The 21,417-nt window shown below is 41.3% G+C and overlaps 1 protein-coding gene across 8 annotated transcripts in view; it reads right to left on the reverse strand.

Annotated features, from left to right (window-relative positions):
* The window catches only part of LMO7 (LIM domain 7), a 199,779-nt gene that overhangs the window by 100,634 nt on the left and 77,728 nt on the right, over positions 1 to 21,417 (reverse strand). For all 8 annotated transcript variants that reach the window (XM_048492310.1, XM_048492318.1, XM_048492319.1 and 5 more), the window contains one exon: positions 1,557 to 1,663. In XM_048492310.1, the coding sequence (XP_048348267.1) occupies positions 1,557 to 1,663 (107 nt within the window). The remainder of the gene's footprint in view (positions 1 to 1,556; positions 1,664 to 21,417) is intronic.

A 21,417-nucleotide genomic window follows, 5' to 3' on the forward strand; every position in this document is an offset into this window, starting at 1 on the left:
GACCCTGTCCTGGGCCTAAAGTATACAGTCCGCAGGTTGTTTATTTCCCTTCTCCCAGAAGGAAAGGATGACAGCCCTCACATTCCTCTATACACATACCACCTAAGCTCCATCGCTCAGTTGCCTGGAGGCAGCTCTGACGCGCCCCAGGCAACTGACAAGTGGCTCTTGAGCAGCCCAATTTCAACCGGTATTAGGTTCTCTAGAGGTTTAGCAATATCGATGTCACAACATTGTTTACCGTTTGTGGTAACCCCCAGCTTGTGTACACATTACCCTTGCCCTTCTCAGATTGGCAGGAAGGTTCAAAATTGAAAACCGTCCCCTTAACATTTCTGTCTTATCAGTGAGTGCCCTTTCCAACTTTTCAGCAATCACGTACGCACTAAGACAGAGGGCACCCTTGGCATCATGACACAGCTCAGCAGCCCAAGGAAATATTTCCTGTATGTCATATTTACCTTAGCTACACTTGTTAATGACAAAATTCTTGGCACAATATTAAGGACTTTGTTCTGCTCTTTATTAACACTCATAAATGTCCTTAATTTTTTTTTAAAAAAAAGAACAAGAGGTTCTGGGAAATGATTTACTGTGCAAGGTCTAGCACATTTAAAAAATATTCTCATGAAACCAGCTATAATAGCAGCAATTATAGCCCAGGCCCATTGTAGCTAGCTTTCCTTTCCATGAGACTCCTTTGTGAAAAGGCTGTTTCTCATCCTAATATTATTCTTAATCATATTCTCACTGGTGAGAAAAAAGGATTATCCTTAGAAACAGATTATGATTCACAATTTTGTATTGCCACTCACTCAGTAGTTGCACAGTTTTATGTAGTAACAATATTTATATGGAATGTTCTCAAGTGCTTTACATACATTATATACAGCAGGCTTCACATGAACCCCTTAAGACCACCCCCCCCCCCCCATATGGCAGAGGGATGCAACAGGTTAAGAGTTTACACCCAAGATCTCCCTAGCAAATTCACTGCCCAATTCAGATACTGATCCAGGACTTCCTGGTTTGAAGTTCACAAGCATAGCTATCGGTACAGCATCACATCTCAAGTACAATAAAAGTACATCTCACACCATGCTGGTAGCACATCTATGGAGCAGAGGACATGTTTAGATTCAGCCCTGCAAAATTACAGATTTGAAGATCGGAAAGCCAGACCAATAAGGTGAATGCATCCCACACACCGAGAGCAACCTCCTGGTAATTACAACCTTACAACAAAGGTTTCCATTTTTTACTTTTGTCTTTTTTAAAACTGTGGAACCTTCTACTTTGCATCTTTAAGCAATGCAACCATTAATTAGTATACAGCGGGCTTGGGGCACTTCAAATGTCAGCAAATGTCTTGAAAACATTCATTGAGGCAAAGTCTGACCACATTAAGTCATCTCCTCTTTAAAAAGAAAACTCTCAAAACAAGGATAAATATGAAATAGTTATTGTTCCCAAACAGTCACGTATGTGAATAGTAGCACCAAGAATAGTTTTTTTTAAATTCTTAAAGTTAACCGATAAGCATACAGAACACTTACTTGACAGTAACTCGATTGGATAAATCCTGAAGGTCTCCAGGATGAAAAAGCTGAGCTTCTTTTAATCCAAGCTTTTCGCAGGCTTTCAAAAAAACATTGATATTATCCTGCAAGAAAAGAAAAACAAAACAAAACAAAAAAGGGATTGCTTTAAGCAAATGTAGAGGAAGAGATTGCCAGATGGATCAGCACAAACTCCGGAGTTTCAAAGTCCAGTGTGCGGAGAGAGGCAAAAAAGAACAGCGTCTTCTGGACCATTAACAGTAATATTTCATACAGATCTGCAAGCCGAGCAGAGATCTCTGTGACTGACAGAGACACGTTAAAGATTAGCAGGTAGGAAGCAGAAATGCCTGGCCAGTCAGCAGCGATCGACACTTTGATGTCAGCTCTGCAAACAAACGCCCTCTTTTCCAGCTTCACATGGCGAGCCTCACCTCTCACATTTAAAAATAACTCTCTAGCGACTGACATTCACCCACCCAGAATGGGTTGGCAACGGAGGAACAAGAGGGAGGGACTCGGTTTCTATGATTACAGATTGACTGTGGAATACTGCACATGGAATCTGGCTGTGGTTTCAGAGCAAGCTAACGTGAGTCAGAAGGAAAGCAGAGAGAGAGAGAGAGAGAGAGAGACAGCACAAACAAATGGTATTCACTGGGTAAACTAGAAAACATAGGTGTGGTTTTGGCACTGACTTATTACACCTGCTAGGAGCTGACTTGCTCAATGGGTAGAGGAGGCACAGAATGCCACAGGAAGAGGAGTTTGCCATTTGCCCTCCCACTTTCTGCTGAACAGACCATGTTGAAACAACTGTTCTGGTTATCAGGGTCTAGTCCCATTGAAACCATGATCAAAACGATTACGTGTCCTACCTTCCAAGGCAGTCCAACAGAAATGTGGCATATGAAACGGAACGGATCAAATGCTGCAATCCTGAACGTTAACATGCTGCTTTGGTAATTTATTGCACTCACAGAAATGCAAAGCAACATATGGGAAGGAAGAATCACAACATTTTTTTAAAAAAAATTATTTCTTTTGCTACTTTGTATTAGCGATCGTTGGTGAAGGGCTTACCACTATTTATAAACAATTTAAGAAATTCACATGCAATGTCAGAGAACCATTAATTAAGGTTGAATGGCTTTTTTGGAACTCCCTCCACAAGTAAGGAGCTTCCTTGTGGAAGGTGAACAAATTCCACCTGAGCAGAAAGAGGGACAACTCTTTTACACTGAAGAAGTGCATTGAAGGTAAAAGAGAAACAGCAGCTGAATTTCTTAAAAATACCCTCCCTAACAAGAACCAAACTGGATGCAGTACAAGAGATCAACAATCGGATTCTCCCATCTTACTGTTCTCAATGAACAAGAACCAAACTTGACACAATGCAAGAGATGAAAGGGGTGATACGGGGCATCTAGTTTAATCTCCTGCTCAATGAATGAGAAAAGTTTGGATTTATACCCCGCTTTTCTCAACTGAAAGAAGTCTCAAGGTGGCTTACAAGTTCCTTCCCACCCTCTCCCCACCACAGACACCTTGTGAGGCAAATGGGGCTAAAAGAGTTCAGAGAGAACTGTGACTAGCCCAAGGTCATGCAGCAGGCTTTTGGACTCTTTTTGGAAAATCACTGCAAGACTGACAGGATCCTCTAAAGAAACCTCTTGGTGAAACACAAAGGGAATTTGGGGAATTTTAAATAAAATATATTTTGCACCAGGGGGCTTGGACTTATTTTTTATCTCATAAAATTCATCCTGTAAACAAAGTCTGCCTAGTAAATATCATGATGTGGGGTCACCTCAGGGGTCAGTCAGGACCCAGTACTCGCCTAAATACTGACATGCCATACTCGCATGCAGTACTCGCATATCTTTACTTTTGTAAAATACATGAGACTTGGGACACAAGTCGGAGACACAGGTACCTGACCCAATGCATCATTACAGGTGGGATCAATGTAACTCACTCTGAAGGCACTGTGCCACTCTTACACCCTGGCAAAGTCCAGAGGGAAGGATCATAAGCAGCACATGACAAATGATTATTTCAGGGGACAAGGTTATGCTAGATGGACCCACATAGTTTAAGGGGGGAAATGAATAATTAAAACCCATGTTTTGACTCTATGGAGGTAAACATTGTTTATATAAAACCATCTCAAAATTCTCGGTGCCCTGTGCATGTGTGTATCAACAATACACACATATAGTGATTGAACTGAAGTTTAAAGTGTTGGCTTCTTGTCAATTCCATCTGGGCAGCACCCTTCAAGTTCTTCAGATGTTTGCTTTCCTCATTGTTTAAACACACTGGGTGGGAGTCCTATGTTCCTCTTATGTAACCAATGCAAATTCCGGAATGCACACCCCAGTGTATGACACCAAACTACTCAGCCAGGACAAAAAACACCTTTAGCAGAAATTCAAGTTATGGCACATCTTTAACATTCAACAAGAGAGGCGTGGGGGATATAAAAAAATCCTTTCAAACTGTTAAGTGCACTTTGTGTATAAGAAGAAGAAAAAATGCAAACCTTTCTCTGAACCAAAGTGAGATTTAATTCTCCATTACTCATTTTGGACTCTTTTCCTACCTTCATCAGACTGCTTACATTTCCAGTTTATGTGCTATGCCAATTGAGGTTATACAAGCAGAACCAGAATTCTGCTTAACAACTACAAATAGATTAGCATAAATATATAGAAAGAGTCTGCATGCCCAAAGCTACCATTGTCCATGCATTCAAGGGCTTTCAGCATTTATTTTGATCACCTTAAACTGTCTTTGGAATATTAAGGGAATTAAACTAAGATCTGCCAACATTTAAACTTTGCTACTGTTCGAAAGGATTGGCTGACAGCTACGTTAAGTATAATTTAACATGGGGCTCCCCACCCTTTTTGAGCCTGTGTGGACCTTTGAAATTCTTAAAGGAGGTGGCGGGCACCAGCTCAAAATGGCTGTTTCAGGAGGCAGAGACACAGGAGACTGAGTTGGCCAGTTCTCTCAGAACTCTCTCAGCCTCACCTATCTCACAAGGCGCCTGTTGTGAAGAAAGGGAGGGAGTTTGTAAGTTGCTTTGAGACCCGCTATGGTTGAGAAAAGTGGGGTATAAATCTTCACTTGTAAGCTGCCCTGAGTCCTTCGGGAGATTGGTGGGGTACAAATGTAATAAATAAAAAAAAATATTCTCTTCTTCTAAATCAGCTGTGACACAATGGGAAAAACAAACAACACTCTCGAATAGAGCCAAACATGATATATCCCTCCTCACTTTGCAGAAGAATCAAAGAAGAGGAAGGTAGTGAGAAGGGGAAGGGAGGAATGAAAAGAACAAAAGTCTCAAGGCAGAATGGATCTACACACCATGGAAAGTCCAGGTACTCACTTGTGCTCCTGGTTTTCTAGTAGTTGTGAATGCTTATTGAAGCCACACAAAATTGGTCCACCTTGCACAAGTCCCTGAATGGTTTGCAACGCCTCCATTTGTTCGCATTCACCCCCTCAAAATAACTCCTGGCCACCATTTTGTGCTCTTCCCATTATTTTTTTAAGCTCTGTGGATACGATGCTCTGAAGCTGTAACAACTCATGTTGCGATTCTTTAGGGGTCATGTCTTCATAAGTACAAAGACACCACACCCCCAAATTTTAAAAAAGAGAACTGACAAAAATAAACAGGCGTGACGGTGGAGCAAGCTCAGAAAAAGGCACTGAGGAGGAAGTCTGCGGACTGCACAGAGGTGTGGGAAACATCTTAAAGAGATCGCACAGCAAGTGAAAACATTTTGAAAATGTTTTCCAAAAGAGAATTGATAGAATACAGCATGCTTTTAAAATGTTTCAGGATGGAAATAAAGTGTTTGGGGCTTTAAAAGCTGTGGTACTACTCAGAGGAAACATTTCCTGCCTCAAAAAGTTTTATTTTGGTTCTGCGGAATGGACCACCCTTTCATCTGAATGAGGGAAGCCAGTAACAAACCCTGCCTTACAGTGGTTCTGCCCATTTCCTGAAAAACTCAATAGGAGCCAGAGAAAGTATTGGTAGGCAGCATGATATCTGCAGGCACCACACTGCGGACCCCTGCCCTAGCATCCTTCAAGAAGAAGAAGATGAAAAGTTTGGATTTATTACTTGCCTTCCTCTCCTGTAAGAAGTCTCAAGGCAGCTTACGAACTCCTTTCCTTTCTTCTCCCCAAAGGAGACACCTTGTGAAGCAGGTGGGGCTGAGAGAGTTCCAAAAAACTGAGACTAGCCCAAGGTCACCCAGCAGGATTCATGTATAGTAATGGAGAAACAAATCCAGTTCATCAGATGAGAGTCCACCTGCTCTTAACCACTACACCATGCTGGCTCTCAGGATTTCCTAGATGACACACCTTCCCTTGACCCCTTTTCTCCAGGCTTCAAGGCTGGTTAATGCACAGAGGCTACATCAATTGCCCCGGTGAACGATTTCCATTTACACATAGGCAAGAACCACGCCTTCCTTCAATCACTATTAGATTTTTTTACATCCTTCAAAACAGTGGGCTCCTCAATTTTAGTCAAGAATTTCCAACGGAGGATTACATTAAAAGGAAGTATGCTGGAGCAATTAAATCTTTTTTTTTTTGCTGATCATACACCCTAGAGTGCTATCATTTACATTAAAATCTGCACCAACAAGATCCAATCTTTCCTGAACGTGCCCCAGGGTTCTGCGTTCTCTATTGCGTTTCAATATTCATGTGAAACCTTTAAGGGAGATCATCTACAGCTTTGGAGTGGGGAGTCATCAATACACTCAATATTTCTAATCTATGCCCCCAGAGGCTGTTGTCTCTGTTCCAAGCCAATGCCTGTCAACTACAGTCATGTGACTGAGACCAAATTAAAGTTGTATCAGTACAGAAGTGATGCTGGTTGTTAAGTCTTGTCCCAGAGGGCATCTTGCTACTCCAATTTTAGTGGATTATAATAATCTCTGATTTTATTTATTCATTGATTATATATCCCACGTTTCTTTCCTCATCAGAGTCAACAAAGCAACTAACAGATTAAAAATATACTGAATTGTAAAAAAAACCCCTTTAAAACCAAACAAAAACACTTCATTCAAACAATTAGTACTTCATATACACAAACAATAAATAAAATGCACCTACACAAGAGCAAAATAAAGCATAGGGCAGGAAGAAGGCATCACTGGGGGAATGCCAGACAAAACAGAAAAGTCTTCATCCACTGGCAGAAGATAGCAACAGAAGGGGACAGAATGTCAAAGTTTGGTGCCATGCCCAGGTTGCCACTCAGGGGCACCTGAAACAGGGCCTTCAAAGATGACTACAGCAGCTGGGTCATAAGGGACTAGGTGACCCTGCAGGTATGCAGATCTCAAGCCATGTAGGGATTTATACAGTCAACAGCAACACCTTGAATTGTGCCTGGGGACAGCCACTATAGACTGGATAAGTCTGGAGTAATATTGTCCCTTCAGTCAACATCCTGGTTGACCACATTAAGAATCTCAGAACATTCCTCAGCCCTGATCTTCTGATGCAGAAACAAGTTATTTTTATTGCTTATTAAAATATTTATACCCTGCCTTTCCTGCTTGCTCAGGTATCAGCCAAAAGCATGTTTTACTGTCTGCGTCTGGTGCAAAACCTGGCCCCTTATCTTGATTCAGCCAATCTAGTCACACAGATCCATACTATTACAATGAACTCTATGTGGAGCAGCCCTTGAAAACAAGCAAAAGTGTAAGGTTGTGCAAAACGTTGGGGCACTCCTCATTAACCATCTGAAACAAAACATGGTTCATATGACACCAGGGTTACAATTACTGCCCCGTGGCGCAGAGGGGTAAGCTCCAGTTCTGCAGTCAAAACACTGCTCATTGTTTTGAGTCCAATCCTGATGGAACACTGAGTCCGATCCTGATGGAAGTCAATTTCAGGTTGCTGGTTCAAGGTGGACTCAGTCTTCCATCCTTCCAAAGTTGGTGAAATGAGTAGCCAGTTTGCTGGGGTAACACATAGATGAGTGGGGAAGGCAATAGCAAACTACCCATTTAACACAGTAAATGTTATGATGTGATGTCACCCCATGGGTTAGTAATGACCCAGTGTTTGAACAGGGGGATTACCTTTACCTTTTCACAAGTATTGCACTGCAATTCCATTTGTTTCCTGGCCCAATTCCAGGTGCTCATTATGACCTATAAAAAGAGTTGCCTAGTTACTGGCGAGAGATGGGATGAGGTAAGTGTGTACCACACAGGCGCAGTGACCTTTGTCGCCATGCGATGCCAGCACTTCTTAGTTATGTTGCAAGTGACATCGTCATATGCTCCTGTAGATTGCTGCTTCCTCCATTTTGTTTGCTTGCTTCTATCCACCAAACAGATGAGCATGGGGAAGCATCAGAAAGAATTACTGGGAGTTTGCCTGTCATTAGTAGGCCCCTGTTAAGCCTACCAATAAACCTCTTAGGACCCACATATTTTCAGAACTGCCTCTTGTTGGGTTGTACCTTCTCACCTCAGTTGAAGGCCATCATGTAGCCAGATGGCATCAGCTTAGGAAGGCCATTCCATCACACAGGAGCCACCTCTGAGAGCTTTCCAGGCCAGGCAGAAGCTGATCAGGAAGACCTCTGTGATATTAGCATATTGATAGCAACACAAGACTGAATTATTTATCCAGCCTTCGAGCATGTTAATGTTTTCCTGTTGATTAACTTGTGTTTTCGATCATCTTTAATTAGCTTGTTTTGTTCAATGACAATTTTGCAAAATCATTGTATCCTGTTTCCAGCCCAGGAATGAAGTTTACAGGGAGAGGCCCGCCTGACTGTCCCATCAATCAAGGAAGCTCATTTGATGGATGCATGAAATCAGCGGCAGTCCCATGATTATGGAACAAGCTCCCAAGGGAGATGCGCCTGACCCACTCGCTTATGATCTTCAGGAGGCCGTTGGAGACGGTTTTCTTTAAGATCGCTTTTGTTTAATCCACTAGCAATGCTAAATTATGATTTCAAAAGTTGGTATTTTATGTACTTTCTATTGCCAGCCACTTTGAGGTCCATAGAGCAGGAAGGTTGCTAACAAACACATTAATAAAAATGCCACAAATAAACCAAACGCAGGTCTGTGGTTTTGTTTTTCAAGCACACATTTCCTTCCAGTCATAACCTAGGGTTGCCAAGTCAAGTCAAGACTGGCATTCAGCAGGGCAAGGACCTAGGAAGGTAAAGCTATAGCGTTTTCAACAATTCCTAGAATTACCTACCCTAAACCATTTCAGGGTTTTCCCTGGAAGTGACACAGGGATACAGCCAGTACATTTTACTCCTCTCACCACTGCTTGGAGCAGTGATGGTCAAAAACAGTTGAAGCCCTGACCTGAATGAGAGCCTCCCATGACCAGAACCTGGCCAACCTAGATTACACCCCAACTTCTAAGGTGGAAAGAGAAAGGTAACTGTTGTGCGGTTCTAGTCCTCGTTGGTCTTCCCACTGGAACGGCATCTTAGGTAAGGTTCTATATCATGTTTTTTTTTAATTTAACAGTCATTAATATATAATCTCCATAAATATGTACTTTTATTTTTTTACCAGACATTTGCTTAACCTTCATCTGAACTTATCGCTGGAATTCCAACAATCTATACATAAAGTCCAGTAATAAAGCTGCTCAGAGACGGAAGCCATCGGCAAAAGAATGTTTACAATCTAAATTCTGTATGGGAAGGTTACTAATTCCAGCATGGTACACTTACTGGTCTGTTCAGCAAAACACAAAAAGGAGTCTTGTGGAACCTAACAGATTAACAGATTTACTCAGGCATAAGCTTCCGTGGGGTGCAGTCCAATTTGTCAAATGCATGAAACAGATTCAAAGACTGATAGCCAGTGACAAGCTGGTGTGACCATGGTTAATTTGGGTTCTGAAACGCAAAACCTTTTCCTTCAAGAAGCCTGTAAAAAAAAAGTCCCTGCAATTTTGGTATGAGAAAAGAAAGTCTAGGCTGATTATCCACAGGCGGCTCTGCCCTGCCCTTGCCCCACTCTGGTGCAAAAGTTGCGCTTTTCTGATCTTCTACTCTTTCATCTGCCTTAAACCTGAAACAAGTAGTTATACTTGCAAACAATGAAAAATGCAAGCTCCATGACAGCTGTTTTACAAAATGGGAAGAGAATATGAACATTAATGTTGTTAAGGTCACCAGCAACATTAACACACAGCCCCTTTGATTGTGGTGTCACAGAACTATGTAATCATCCATTTTGATTTGGCTGATTGGTTGTTCAATTAGAGCCAACATGGTGTAGTGGTTAAGAGCCACAGACTCTGATATAGAGAACTGGTTCTGCTTCTCCACATGAAGCCTGTCTGGTGATCTTGATCAAGTCACAATTCTCTCAGAACTAACTCAGCCCACATTTTGCAACAACGTGCTTTGTGGCAGGGAAAAAGGGCATAACAAAATAGTGTAACACTACTTCTGAAATAATTCCTTATTTTAACAGCTCTTTTGGTCCTTTAAGACATATAGATCTCTCTCTATAAATCAGTTTAGACCATAATAAGGTGTATGGATTGTTGTATTCAGACCATCTCATTGTTCAGTTTCTCATGAAAGATCTTACACTAACCCAACCAAGAATCCTCTAGGAAAAAGAGCTGTGATTTCTGCCAGCTTGCCCTTACTGTGGGGAAGAAGTGAACATCAGAAGTAGTGGACTTCTCAATTTGGGTATTTATAAGGTCTGCCAGTCTCCTGGATATATCCCAGAATTATGACTGATCTCCAAACTGCAGAGATCAGTAACCGGGAAGAAAACAATTTCTATGGAGGGCTGATTCTAGGGCATTGTCCCCATTGAGGCCCCCTTCTCTCCCCAGACTTCACCTGCAAATCTCCAGAAATTTCCCAACCTGGAGGTGGTATCCCTAGTATTCACTCTTTCTCATGGTGAGAAGAGCAAGCCTAGAGTTACACTGGACCTCCCTAGAAAAATAACCACAAAAACAGAAGCCCAAAGAGATTCATACTGTTGTAAGGAGAAAAAAAATTATAAAATGAACTTTGGATTCCACTAGACACTTCATGTGGAATAGGGCCAGCTGATCTGATATTTACAGCATTCTGTCACCTTCAGTTGAATAATGGGATTTTTTCACAAGGACAGCCAGGTTTATGCAGCATTGTGGGTGTCTTCAAAGTAGAGACCCCTTTTTTTAAAAAAAAATTTGCCAAAATATGTACCCAAAACCAAGAGGGTGATTTGACTGGGATGAATGTAATGGTGAGTGATTCTAAACACATCTCATGATTTTAAAGAGCTATGCCACAGTTTGAACATGCAAGATCTGTAATTATCAGGTCCCTATTCATGGGGAAAAGACTTACCTACCAGAACTGTTGAAGTAAATATTACACATTGTACTGAAAAATGACCAACACTTGTCTGGACTCAATAGAAATACCTACCTGGCCTCCACACATGGACACTCATTAAACAGATGAATTGCTCCTGTAGATTTCCGTGATTTCCTTCATTGGTACCATACAGGCCCCTTTTGCACTTGCAGAATAATGCACTTTCAATCCACTTTCAATGCACTTTGTAGCTGTGCGAAAATAGTAAAATCCACTAGCAAACAATTGTGAAAGTGGATTGAAAGTGCATTATTCTGTATGTGCAGAAGGGGCCACAGAGTAATGGCAACTTTTCCTAAGTTTTAGTTCTCTATAAAAATTCCAGATAAAGAGTATTGGGGGGGGGACACAATCACGACCCAAGGTTTGTGCAATTATGAATGCTACAGAGATTTGCTTCTCACTCTTTTGAAATATTAGAACTCTGTGCCACCCACTGAACTCTTTTACAACTAGAGTTACGTCTAGGAATCACTACAAACTCTATGGTAATCTATGCTGGTCATTTCTGGGTACCTATAGTAATTGCCAGGAGTTCTATAGTCAGAATTCCCAAAACTCCCTAATTTTTTTTCTTCTGGGATTTTGTCCCCCCCCCCAAAAAAAACCCCTCCTGCCAGTTGGCAGGAGGCACTTCATTGCAACCAATTCACAGGTTCCCCAACTGGTAGAGGGTAGAAGGGTAGAGTTGCTAGATTCAGCTTGGGACACTCCTGGAAATTTGGGGGTGGAGCCTGGGGAGGACAGGGACCTCAGTGGGGTACAAGCAGGCCATAGAGCCCACCCTCCAAAGCCTCCATTGTCTTCAGGGGAACTGATCTCTGTAGTCTGGGATACGATGCATTCTAGGAATTCCTCAGGTCCCACTTGAAGGCTGGCATCCCTACTTAAAACTAATTCAAAAAAAGTTAATTAGAATGCCCACAATTCAGAGTGAGCATAATATTTATGCTATTTTATTTATTTTATTTAACTTAATATCCAGTCCTCCCCGGTCAAAGCCAGACTTGGGGCGGCTAACATATATACTGAAAACAATCAATTGCACCATGCTGACAAATTAAAACATTTGAATGTATAACAAATACGCAGATGGCAATTTAGACACCTTATCCATCAATTATCAATTCTGCTCACACCCCAGGCATAGAGAATTATGTCCTCAGGGTTGCTGAGTTGCTACTGGCAAGTTGCTACATTTTGGAGAATTATTTTAATGTGATACTTTTATATGGTAAGTGTTTGCCCTAGAAATACTGAGCTGCAGGTAAATTATATTTCCCATTTGTATAAAAAAACTGATCCAAGGTTGACTTATTCAAGTCTACAGCCAATGTGGGATTTTGATAGGGCTGCTGATCTACAGGTCGGACCAAGGATTACAACTGATCCCCTGGAGAAAATGTCAGCTTTGGGAGGAAGACTGTATCGTATTGCATAGATTTAGGTGAAATTCCTCCCCAAATTCTCCATCTCCACAGACACCACTCCACAATCTTCAGGAATTTCCTAGGTCAGAGTTAGTAACCCTAGATTTTAACCCCCGGGAAGGATTTGGTTCCTCACTGACTACTGCAAAAGAAGTTGTGCATCAAGCATGCAGAACACAGTGAGGGGGCAGGGAGGAAAGGAGGGAGAGAATTTCAGCAAGCTTGCTAGTAAAAAAACCCTCATATTTGACCATTGGGGAAAAAAGACAGACGTCTGTATCACAAGAACTTTAAGGCTAACTCTGTGGAATGCATTAGAATGCCTTCTGCTACAAAATGTCCTCTATTGCAAGACATTCCAGTGTTCTTGAACATTTAGCTTTCAAGAATTACAAATTCAGCTCAGTATTCTTTCATTCAAACCATGTTTCGTTTCTACTCTACCACTCCTTTAACTACTATACAGTGTAACTCTAGGGAAATACATGTTTGAAAAAAATACTCCCTCACCACAATTTAGAGATTTTTCCAAGTTATAAATAAGCTCTTTTCTGCATAAGGAATCCATTATGCTGACCATAAAAACTCATGATAATTCAGGAACCTGGAGTTGCCTGTTGTAACCAAGCTACTGTGGCATACCATTTATTAGGGGGAAAAGTATAGCTTGTAAAAAAAAGCCTTTGGGGTTTTTTTCATATCAAGAAGACAATAGGCCTTTGTACCTCATTATGCAGCACAGATGTATAAAAATTACTTATTGTCTTTGCAGCATATGGAAAGAGGGGTTGATCACAAGACTGGGGAGGCCAAAATTCCCAGACACTAATCTCTGCTTACTGCGCCTTTCCATCTCTGTAAGGGAAGATGAAATTGACTTACTACCACCAAGCTGCACCTCAGACCAATTCACTCAACTAAAGATTTGGGTGAGACATTTCAAACTGGGCCACCCACGTGGCCGTGACGTTAGCCGTATGTTAAATGCGTGTGACAAACTTTTCACGCACAAAAGTGTTCCTTTCTTAGGTGCGTGATTTAGTCTTGCATGATTTCCATTTTTGCTGTGTGATTTTTGCTGTGTGTGTGATTTTTGCTGTGTGATTTTTTCACAGCCCTTCCAAGTCAATCGCTGGCTGCTGCCATTTTTGAAGACGTGGCAGAAGAATATCCAAGCTGTGAGAATTGGGAGGCTGAACAATGGCACAACTGACACACGTTGTGAATAAGCGACCAATAAAAGAATTTCAATGGAGCATGTACCTTTTATATCATTTTTTTAAAGGGAAGATACTGCTGAAATGATGTATATACATTATCAATAACCTTTATGTTACGTAATACATTAGACTGAAAAGTTCAAAGAGAAATTGACACATGACTAATTACATTATAAAAATAATACATCAATAAGAAATTTCTGATGTTTTGTTTTACTCAGTGAGAAAAATTCGAGAAACTTATAACAGTGAGAAAAAGTTATAACAGTGGTCCATTCTGTACAGCACAAGTAAGATGTCCTGAGGATGTCTGAAAGAACCGTCTTGATTTTTTTCCCTACTGCACAGCATGAATAAAACATCCTTAGGATGCCTTAAAAAGACCTCCTCTTGTCTTTGTTGTCTGCACAACGGACATTTTTTTTTATTTTTCCCGCCTTCCACCCCCCCTTCCCCCATTACAGAACTAACTTCCATTTTCACAGCAACTTGTGCCTGCCATTTTCTGCCGCTTGAGAGTCTCCCAGCTGCCGCCATTTGCTGCATGTTTGTTTCCTATTGATGTATCCTCTGCGTACAGCTCATCTGATTGTTATTTCTTTGTAAAATGTTCATGAATAAAGTTTGTTTTCCCTGGCAACCCACACACGTATTCCCTTTTTTTGTTTGTTCAGAGGGAGCTGTATTCGTAGCTACAATGATACAGATAAGAAAATCACATCCACTAGGAGGACTGGTCTACCTCCCATAACGAAGCACTGGATAAACCTGGTCTCCTGAGGACATCTGGGGGGGGGGGGAATCTGAGCACACCCTCTCCCCAAGACACCTTTTTGGTGCGCTTAGGACATCTTATTTGTGCTGTGCAGAATGCACCAGAAATCATTTATCCTTTTTTCTTTTCTTTTCTTTTTTTTGCTTATTAGATCCAAAATAGCCAATACTGGTAATTTTAAAAAATAAACAACTTTGAAATAATATTATATGTATAATTTCATTTTCTCTCTTAGTTTCTGGAATTAACTATAACTACAATTTGATTCCAGTTTCTTTTTGTCTGTATTGTTAATTTATATGTATTGTTGTTATTATTATTATTATTATTATAATTATAATTATTATTAGTGGTGGTGGTGGTGGTGGTAACAAAAGGACTGGTGCAGCTTACTTTCAGTCACACTGTGAAGATCCTTGTGCCATAGTGGTAGCTACTGCCAAAGGCTTATCTGGTGAATGTCCAGGTCGGCTTGTGCTGGGCACCACCATTGCTGTCACATGTCGGGGCATGTCAGGGCGTTTCAGGGATGGAGCAGGGTGGAGTTTTCCCTCCCTTCGTCACTGGCATAAATCCAAACTCTTCTTCTTCTATCTCTTTAAAGCCATGTTTAAATATCTGCACAACCAATCAAACCTTCAATGGCCAATCAGAATCATTACTGGGCAAAAGCTCCACCTTGGCGGGTGCCAGGAAAAGTGTCAGCAGGTACCATGACACCCATAGGTACCACTTGTGAGACCCCAGGTCTAGTCTATCTGTACCCATCACTTAAATATAAGCAACTTGAAGGAGGGCAGCGTGAGACCTTATCCACCATAGCCTTTGAGATTTTGCATTTGTGCAATGGAGTATGAACAGAGGAGAATTTTGACAATTAGAAGTGACAGTACAGATATTTACTCATGAAACCACAGTTAGAGAAGAAATACAACCTCAACAACACCTCACCCTGTGCAGGCATGGCAGCTCCCAGGAAGTATAAAGGGTTTGGCCAATCTCGAACAGGCCACATCTGCCCACCATCAGTCAGGGCTGACTGCACATTGTGAAGCTTGACTCAGGAGTACATTCATCAAAGACTGCCAAGCATGAAGGTGAGACACACCAAAACGCTCTTCTTAATTAAAAAAAAACCCTTTTGTTCTGGCTTAACTAGTTTATATAACAGGGCTTCTCAGGACTCTGGTTGCTGCTGCCAATATAAAGACAAGCAAATGTAGCAAGGTATAATCTTTACCTGCTCTATGGCGAGAGAAAAGTATGCGTGCTTTATACGGCATCTGTGACCTTTGATCACCTTACCTGCTTTGCTCTACTTAATAGTCTGCAAACAAGTCCATAAATGACACCCGTGGCTCCACCATGAACGGCTGCCCAGGACACACCCACACTACCAAGCAGATGCAAGACTGGAGCAACAGAGAAAAGTGTGAGCATGCTGCCAGTCAAATCACACAGGAAAAGGGTATGTTCCCATTTGAAGGCTTGGCTGCCCAGTTGTTATGTAGTGGTGAAGAGAGGTGGACTCTAATCTGGAGAACCAGGTTTGATTCCCTGCTCCTTCACATGAAGCCTGCTGGGTGACCTTGGGTCAGTCACTGTTCTCTCTGAACTCTCTCAGCCCCACCTACCTCACCTATTTTGGGGAGAGGAAGTGAAGGAGTTTGTAAGCTGCTTTGAAACCTCTTACATGAGAGAACGGCAGGTATAAATCCAGACTTCTTCTTCTTGAATATGCATATACACAGATTTGACACATACATTCTGCATACATATATAGTACTGAGCCCTAAGCACAGGGGCATATGCTTACATTTTCCTTCCACTGGGTAACTCCCAACATACCACATCTGTAGTTTGTTTCTGCACCTACTTGTGCAAACAAGGCCCAGCCTGCTACAACCACCATGTTCTACCTCAGGAGCTTGTCTCAGGACCTTTTATAAATATCCCTTAGAGAAGAAGTCTCTGGCCTTTTCGAGTCTGTGAGCACTTTTGGAATTCTGACCCAGAGCAGTTGGCCCAAGCACAAAATGGCTGCTTCAGGAAGCAAAGCCAGCCATACAGAAGAAGTCCAAGCACAAGGGAAAAGAACAGTATTTTTTAAAATACACAGGGAAAGAGGAGTGGGAGAGAATATATCTAACACCATGGTGGCATCTGCCACTGAAATAACGGCCCTTTCCACACGAACATTTAAAAACATTTTCATGCAGGAAATAAACCGTTTCCTCAATGGAGTTCCGCATCATTTTCTCCCTGAAAACGTTTTATATGAAACCCCTTTTACAACGATTATTCTCCCTGAAATGCTTTCAGAATATTTTCCCCTGCTGTGTGGTCAAATATGCAACATTTCAGTTCTCCCGCTGCGATTTCCACACCTCAGTGCCATCCCTGAACTTTCCCCTCAGCACCATTTTATTGTTTCCCTGAGCTTACTCTGTTCCCCCTCGTCTCTTTATTTTTGTTAGTTCTATGTTTGTTTGTGTTTATTTTTTGGTTAAATCTTCAAAGTATCGATCACACACAACAACAGAGAATCAATGCATCGAATCCTCAAAGCAACAATTCGTCAAATAACCAAAAAAGAGAGGAAAAAACCCTCACAGCAGTCATGAAATATTTCAACGGGGTGAGTGCAAACAAATAGGGTGGGAGGAATCAAAAATGTTTTGCAAACGTTCTGCAAAAGTTTTAGGTGACTTGATTGGAAAGGGCCAATGTTTTTTAACTCTGATTTCCAATGGCCAGTAATATGCCCTGCCAGGTAACAGCCTCACCTGGCCATACCCACTTGGGTAAGTTATCAGCAGATACTATGGTGCCAAGGTGCACCATGTTGGGAACTCCTGCCTTAGGACCTTTATGTCAAGGCCCAAAGTTAAATCCCTGGCACATCCAGTTAAACAAATCAACTAATAAGAGGTGAGAAAGATCTCCACCTGAGTTCCTGATGAGTTGTTAGTTACTAATCAGAATAATCAATATTGACCTTGACAGACAAGCTGTCTGGCTCAGCCTAAGGCAGATTCACATGTTTAAAATTCAAAACAGATCTATCTCCATTCCACTGTATAGGAAATCATGTATCTTCAGAAAGGAGATCACAATTCACACAGTCTCCCTTTATTTAACACATGCATCGTAACACATTCGACATTCTTCTATATATTAAGCTTTACACACACACACACACACACACACACACAGAGGGTGAGAGAGAGAGGGGGGGGAATTTACTCTTCTGAGTACTCTGCTTTGGTACCTAACATAACATATATAAGAACATAAGAACAAGCCAGCTGGATCAGACCAGTCCATCTAGTCCAGCATTCTGCTACTCGCAGTGGCCCACCAGGTGCCTTTGGGAGCTCACATGCAGGAGGTGAAAGCAGTGGCCTTCTGCGGATGTTGCTCCCAAGCACCTGGTCTGCTAAGGCATTTGCAATCTCAGATCAAAGAGGATCAAGATTGGTAGCCAGAGATCGACTTCTCCTCCATAAATCTATCCAAGCCCCTTTTAAAGCTATCCAGGTTAGTGGCCATCACCACCTCCTGTGGCAGCATATTCCAAACACCAATCACACATTGCGTGAAGAAGTGTTTCCTTTTACTAGTCCTAATTCTTCCCCCCCCCCCCCACCAGCATTTTCAATGTATGCCCCCTGGTTCTAGTATTGTGAGAAAGAGAGAGAAATTTCTCTCTGTCAACATTTTCTATCCCATGAATAATTTTATAGACTTCAATCATATCCCCCCTCAGACGTCTCCTCTCCAGAAAGCTGTGGGATGCTTTATTGAAGCATACACTCTGACATTTTGTGGTTTTCTCCCACTCCTATGGCAGCTATTTTGTGCCTGATTCCACCACCCTGTGCCAAAATTCTAAAGGTGCCTGCAGGCTCAAATATGTTGGAGACCCTTGCATTAGACACTGAAGGATTTATAAAATCAAAATGTCCCCATTACCCTCTGGGATTGTGGCTTAAATATGTTAATGCAGAACAATTCCAGCTTTTGGAGACAGTTTAAGAACAATTTAGCCACCCCTTTATGGACAAAGATGTTCCGATGTGTAATGCACCAATAGTCTCCAAACTTCATACTGTACTTCTAACAGTTTGGCCCTTTTGCCAGTTAAAGGCAGTGGATTGCTCTCTGTTACCAGTTCAGAAGGCCAATGAGGTAGTGTGGCTAGTCCATAAAACATCAGATGACTTCAGTGTAAGGCGTTCCCACCTAGTCTTCTAAAACAGTTCATTCTCATCTTTCTCTGAGCAATGCCTGTCTCAGGCATAAGCTCAGCTGCTCTTTGAGTTCCCATACTCCACCTGTCTGCAGACCTTTAGCTTCAACACTTGTGCTAAGAATGTAACACCTAGGCATCACTAACATGCATCTGTGCAGAAGGTTCTCCTATGTCTAGACTGGTCCTATTCTTACACACCCCAAGTGTCAGATAAATGAGATGTCATTGTGCAAGATATCATAATCTTTACCAGCTGCAGTCTCACTTCCTTTATGTATGTGAATCTGGGGGGTATATAGATTGAACTCATAGATATATAATTTTCATGGCCCAGGCATTATGAAAATAGAGAGAGAGATACATGCACCTGATGTTCAATTCCCACCAACCCCGAATTCCTCTACGTACCAAATATTCCAATGTAAACTCATAAGATGCCAAAAGTATATGTTAAATACGTGAACATACAACCATGGCAATTGTAGGGCAAAGAAAAATATTCATCCTCTGCAACTGTTCAGGAATCTCTTATTTTGCATGAACAGGTATATTCTTTAGTCAGAATATAGGACCACAATCTCTGAATGAAGCAAACAACTTTTGTTTTTCTTATGGAAATGCTTACTTCAAAACACACACTGCCCAACATTCTTGGAATGTTCTATGCAAAAGGTATTATACAGATGGAATTCGCTGACTGGAACACTGCCCTTCTGCTCAGTTCAAAAACAACCAAGTACAAAAACAACCAATCTTCTCCAAAACTTCCAAATCTATTAACATCCCTATGTACTTTGTGACAAATGGCACTTACAACAATTCCATAGGCTCCAATTATCTTCTGTAATTTATCTTCTTCTGGTCAGCTTTCCTATATATAACCTTTGAGGGGGGCTGTTCAATTTTCCCATCCTGTACCTCGCTAAAGTAAATGTAAAACAGAACCAGTTTAAGAAACTGAGGTGATTCCCCTCTTTTTCTCTCCTGCGATTTCAGAGATTATCACGATAAAAGTTTTTCAAAACATTGGAATTGCATTAACCTCCTCAGAGGAATGTGATAAGGGAGGGAAGTAATTTGTTGAGAGTGAAAGAACAGTCTTAAATACAATTATTAAGATGTACAGCTCAATAGTACAGCTCAGATGTTTGAGTTTGTTATATTTTCTAAATTCTTTGAAATAAGATAGACTTTCTTGTTGTTATACATCTTTCACTCAGACTTACAGTCAGAGGTTCATGTGTAAACACTGGTGGCCAAACTGTAGGAAAAATATAGTATTCACCCAGCTCACTTTTCCCTTCAGACTTCCCCAAACTGTAGGATTATTTCAGAGCTTTTGAAGTAAATCTACCTCAGAACTAGGGGCAGGAATTCTTCTCCCAAATGAAGTTTAAATTCCCCTCTTCACTAGAGATTGATCTTTCTCTGACGCCATCTCTGTCACTCAACCAGTTCCCTATTCTACATACACACTTCAGGGAATGAACGAGCTCTGATTTTACAACCTGGGCTAGGAATTCTTCTTTTCCTAGTTTATTCCACTCTCTGGCTAGAGTAGGGTCCTTTTTTCCAAAAACTCTTTTCTTGCTAACACTACAGGTCTATACACAAACATGTCTGAACCCTCCAATTCAAAGAGTGTCAACCTATATTCCTGTCAGCAATTCTGATTAAGTTCTAAACTCCAACCAGGCTCTGTGAGGAATTAACCCCTCACAGTAAGTTTTTTTTTCTGCCTCTGTATGCTCCTAGCTTTGAAGTCGCTTTATATGCAATGGAGTTTTTATATATTATTTTCCTTAGACTTATCACAGCTTCTAAGGAATGAACATCACAGCTTCTAGGGAATCAATATCACACACCCAAACAGACTGTCCAATTAAACTTTAATTGAGACATTCTGAATGGAGCAAAGGGTGAAAAGCCAAGTACATTAAGTCTTCCCATTGCTTTATTCTCACCATTCAAGACACAGGAAAACTGCTCTCTATTCCCCCTGCCTTTCCAGGTCAAATGGCACCAGTGCCCTCCCTTTCTGTATATGTCTACCCCTCAGTTTAAGATATTCAAGAAGAACACCAACCAAGCAGCTGAAACCACAGATGTTTACTTAGATGTATCAGAAGAGTGTATAAACTGTGTCTAAATCTCAGCTTTCCAAGGCAGGTAAGTAGATTAACAGAGCAATCCTAAAACATCTTTGTAAGGGTAAACCCCATTAGATAACATAGGACTTACTCTTGAGTACACCTACTTAAGATCATTCCTTAGCAGTTATTAAAAATATAGCATCTGCCCTACACAATGGAAAAATTCCTCAAAATCAGGCCACATTCTTCTATTTGGAGGCAAGGACCTTGATAAATTAGGTGAGTGGGCTCAGAAATGGCAAATGCAGTTCAATGTATCAAAATGTAAAGTGATGCACATAGGGGCAAAAAATCCAAACTTCACATACACGCTACAGGGGTCAGTGCTATCAGTCACAGACCAGGAAAGGGATTTAGGCGTCTTAGTTGATAGTTCCATGGGAATGTCAACTCAATGCATGGCAGCTGTAAAAAAGGCAAACTCTATGCTGGGGATAATTAGGAAAGGAATTGAGAATAAAACTGCAAAGATTGTCATGCCCTTATATAAAGCAGTGGTGCGACCGCACTTGGAGTACTGTGTCCAGTTCTGGTCGCCGCATCTCAAAAAGGATAATGAGGAGATAGAAAAAGTGCAGAG

Source organism: Sphaerodactylus townsendi, linkage group LG04 (assembly GCF_021028975.2).
Source record: "Sphaerodactylus townsendi isolate TG3544 linkage group LG04, MPM_Stown_v2.3, whole genome shotgun sequence".
Lineage (NCBI taxonomy): Eukaryota > Metazoa > Chordata > Lepidosauria > Squamata > Sphaerodactylidae > Sphaerodactylus > Sphaerodactylus townsendi.